At 30.6% G+C, this 4,124-nt stretch overlaps 1 protein-coding gene across 1 annotated transcript in view; it reads right to left on the bottom strand.

The window, feature by feature from the left end:
• The window catches only part of LOC106677623 (ovochymase-1), a 27,497-nt gene extending 25,991 nt beyond the window's left edge, over positions 1–1,506 (bottom strand). Inside the window, exons 1-2 of the mRNA XM_067049434.1 lie at positions 1,319–1,506; positions 571–778 (exon numbers count right to left, since the gene is read on the bottom strand). Coding sequence (XP_066905535.1) covers positions 571–637 — 67 coding nt within the window. The 5' untranslated portion in view covers positions 638–778; positions 1,319–1,506. The remainder of the gene's footprint in view (positions 1–570; positions 779–1,318) is intronic.
• Positions 1,507–4,124: the final 2,618 nt, after the last annotated feature.

Consider the following 4,124-nt stretch of genomic DNA (forward strand, 5'->3'; position numbering starts at 1 on the left):
TTTTAATTATTAAATTATAAACTGGTCAAGTTTCAATAATTGATGAGGTAGAAATCGAAGCGACTATTGGTCGATCACAGTCATGCCTCATAAATATGTCAATGTACTATTTGTTTTATCTTTTTAAAAAATATTTGAATATGAAACGCATGACAGCGAAAATTTCTGACACAGTTAATACTGAAAACAAGAATTATAGATATATAAAAATAAAAATTTTCTTTAGTATCCAACATTACAAGGCTAGGTACTTGAAAAGTTGACCTGTATGTATAATTTCGTTTTGGATAAAATAAATGTTGCAAATAGGATTTTAAGTATTTAATATTGATGAAGTTTGAGCTTCACAACTATGCTTGCTTGAAAGGAATTCAAACGTTGAGCGCTTGGTAGGTGACATGCGACCAAAGAAATTCAAGTTAAATGTCAACCACTGATTTAAGCAAAGGAATGAGATCTCTTTAATCCCCTCTTGGTGTTATTTAAATTAAACTGAGCAACTTTGAACATGTTCGGAATTCAAATGGTATAGGGTAAAATATCTGCCATGATATTGATACTGAAACTTACTCAAAAACAAAGTCTTGTTTGCTGCGACAGTGCCTAGGAGAACCAAACAGACCAGAACCTCCTTCATACCTACTCTGGAACTCACTGCACTGTCATGTTCTCACGCATCGCGAGGTCATAGCAAAACTGGTTTTCATTCGTCGAATGTTTATTGTAATGGTTGGATTTCCCACTTTTGTTGTTGCAGTCATCGAGCTTGAATTTCCTCCTAGGAAATGAGCTATTAGAACAATAAAATATTAATTTGAATCATGGGCCCAATTATCATTTTAGTTTAACTGTTGATGGGTTTCCTAGAAAATGGCGGCAGCTCCATCCACGAGTAGACTTATTTTTTGGTTAGCAAATAATTTTTTCGTTTTGTACAAAAAATTTTGATTTCGTATTATTAATTTTCTTTACAAAGCAATATACTGTCGAGATATATTACGTCTAGAGATTATCAAAGTATTAAAAATATAATTTTTTCCCCTGAACAAAATATAAATACATTAATTTGATAATATAAACAAATTAAATCATATTAATCTTAAATGTTATGTTTTTTCTTTTTAGGAATTAGGGTTAAAAGATTTAAGATTTGTATTCTAATTTTGATTATAGTTATTCATGTGCATTTGAATGTTTTTTTATAAGTTAATGGCACAAGTGAAATCAATTAAATATAAATTAAATATTTTGTGATTTTAAATGCTGCATTTCTTTTTGTCGTAATATTTGATTTTATAGATCGTAAAATTTGACTTACGGAACTAAGCTTTGGACTTATAAACCTTCTAATTCATCTCGTATCCAATCCTTACAATAGAAAATCCTTAATGCTCCTTTGTCACAAACAAAGTCATTCACCAGGACCTCAATGCTCAATATGTTGTCGATTTGGCCAGAACCAGATATCAATCCTTTCATGATATACTCTCTAACCACTCAATCCCTAACCTATCTAACCTTGCTTCTTCTCCATTATTATCATTCCAGGCGTCTGAAAAGAAGATGACCTCGAGATGTTCTACTCTAGAATTGTTATTGAAGTTAGATTCCCCACTAGACTTTATCATGCCATTGTAATGTAACGCACATCACATTTACTAGTTGAATATATTTTTTAATAAATTGAAAAAAAAATCGTAAATTACTCAAGATCATATATTGGTGATATCTACTACCTTGGGCCAGTAAACGTGATAGGAGAAACACTATTTGCATACTAGAAATCCATATAATATTAAAATATTCATAAATACAACAAAACTTAAGTTTATTAAAAATTAAGGATAAAACCTCCATCACTTCATAGGTTTAGGATTTGATTAGGTGATCCTCATCACCTTCTGGGCGTAATCTATCTGTACGGACTGGAATGTGCAACTAAAATATTTTTCAGGAACGATGACATTTTAGCCGGTATAATTTTGCGTTTAAATTTTAACAAAATTACATTCACATTAATTAAATTTCATATATAAAAATTAAAGAGCTTATAATATTTTATTTTGAACATAAACTTATGTCCAATTAGTAAAATTGTTTACAAAATACATTCATTTGTTATTAATATAGATGGCTACATTGCCCCCTCAACCTAGAATTAGAAGGGCAATTGTGAGTCTTTTGTATTTTTTTAGGTCAACGACACTTATCGTAATGAGTATTTCTTAATTTCATATTGCTATATTATATAAAAGAGAGCATCTTGAAAATGATATAAAAAAGTGATTAAGTCCAAATCGTCTGTTTTTCTTATTAAAGTGAATTCGTTTTGAGAAATAAACAGTGATAATTATGATTATAGTTAAAAATTAATCAAACTATATTAGTTACATTAAGTGAATATGCTTCCAATTTGAAATATAAGCGATTTTGTAGAAAATGGGAAGGCAAGAATCAAGAAAGGAATTTTTTTGGATGCAACCGTAAGATTAAGTTTATGTATTTAATTTTATTTGTTCTTAATGGTAACAAAAAAATTGTTTTCTCATAACAATATATCTCAAGAATCACTAAACCTACAGATGTCTGTTAGCACTCAAAATAAAATTAGTTGAATGCATTATAAAGGTAGTTTATGATGTTTATCTTCGTAGGAATGGTAGTTTTAATGATATTTTCAGAAATAAATTCTCAAAATGTTGATTTATAGTTTTTCGGATAAAACTTTTAATTTTTGAAAAACTATATTTCGGGAATCATTTAATGTACTGATATCTGTCAGGAATCTATTTGAAGCTATAATACTAGCTAGAATATGCTATGAAGTAGTATTTAACGCTTGTCTTCGTAAGAGTAGTAGTTTCCATGAAATCTACCATAATAAATTCACCAAATGTTGAATTAACCCTGAGTATAATCATCAGTCATCAATTTTAACTCAATCATCAATCATCAATGTTGTTATACTGTGTATAACTTTCATTAAAATAATCAAAATTTGTAGTGAAATAACTGTTTTTATTCCTCGGACTATCGTTGTCCTGGTATCTTTTAGTTTCGGTTATGGGTGCAAAAATTTCAAATCAAAATTTTCTTTGAAATGAAATGAAAAAATAACTTTATTCTGGGACATATATCCCCTAAGAATAATTACATGGTTCATATAGTGAGATTTTTATCTGGCGAGCGTTTACAAATTTTCTTTACTACTGTTTATAATGTTAATCAATACCTGCCTTTTTATTTAATTACAAAGATGTGGAGGTTTGGTTATTCAATAAATGAAGGAATAGGTGTTGTTTAAAGGAGAGAATGGATGAGGACTGGCGAATGGAGATGGGAAGAGAATTCCAGAGGGAGGTTGCACGTATGACGAAGGATTTGCTAAAGAAGGAGGTTCTATAGGAGGGCATATATAAATCATTCGGATGGGATCTGGTGTTTAATGAGTGGATGGATGAACGAAGAGTGAGGAGATCTAGGATATAGGTAGTTTTTTTGATGCTAAGAACTTGGAATAGAAAAACACTAAGGAGGTATTGCCTTCGGGAGGTTGGATGAGCCACTTCAACTCGGAATACCAGCGGGAGACTTGAGAGTGCCTAGGCAACCCAAAGATAAATCTTAAAATTTTCTTGGCAGATTTTTCGTTCAAGCTTGATAGCGGCTTCAAATAAGAGTTAACCTAAGGACTTGTAGAATTTATTTTATTTTTCTTGAAAATTGGACTCCAAGACCTAATGGCTGAGCAATATGGGGTGGGCTTGGTCAGAAGGTTGTGTGTTCGATTCCCAACTAGGTAGTTGAAAATTTATTTCGCGATAGCTCCGAGAAATGAATCTGGGCATACCAACTTTGGGGCTGTATATCTTCTCAACAGAGGCCTTGGGCCAAACAAAAATTTTACTCAAAATGTTGCCTGTTATTTGAGAATCAACCATAAAGAAATAATTTATGTTTTTAGAATACAACAAATGGAAAAATACTATCATTTATCTTAGTAAATGTGGTTTGTATTCGATATCTGTGCTTGATGTGTAAAAGGAATAAAGTCCAACAAGTCTTTTAAAAAATGAGATTGAAAAAGTGACATAAGAAAAACATATTTTTTTTTTTTAATTTTC

The sequence above is a fragment of the Halyomorpha halys genome, unplaced genomic scaffold, assembly GCF_000696795.3.
Source record: "Halyomorpha halys isolate HHAL.00 unplaced genomic scaffold, Hhal_1.1 Scaffold106.1, whole genome shotgun sequence".
In the NCBI taxonomy this organism is placed as follows: domain Eukaryota; kingdom Metazoa; phylum Arthropoda; class Insecta; order Hemiptera; family Pentatomidae; genus Halyomorpha; species Halyomorpha halys.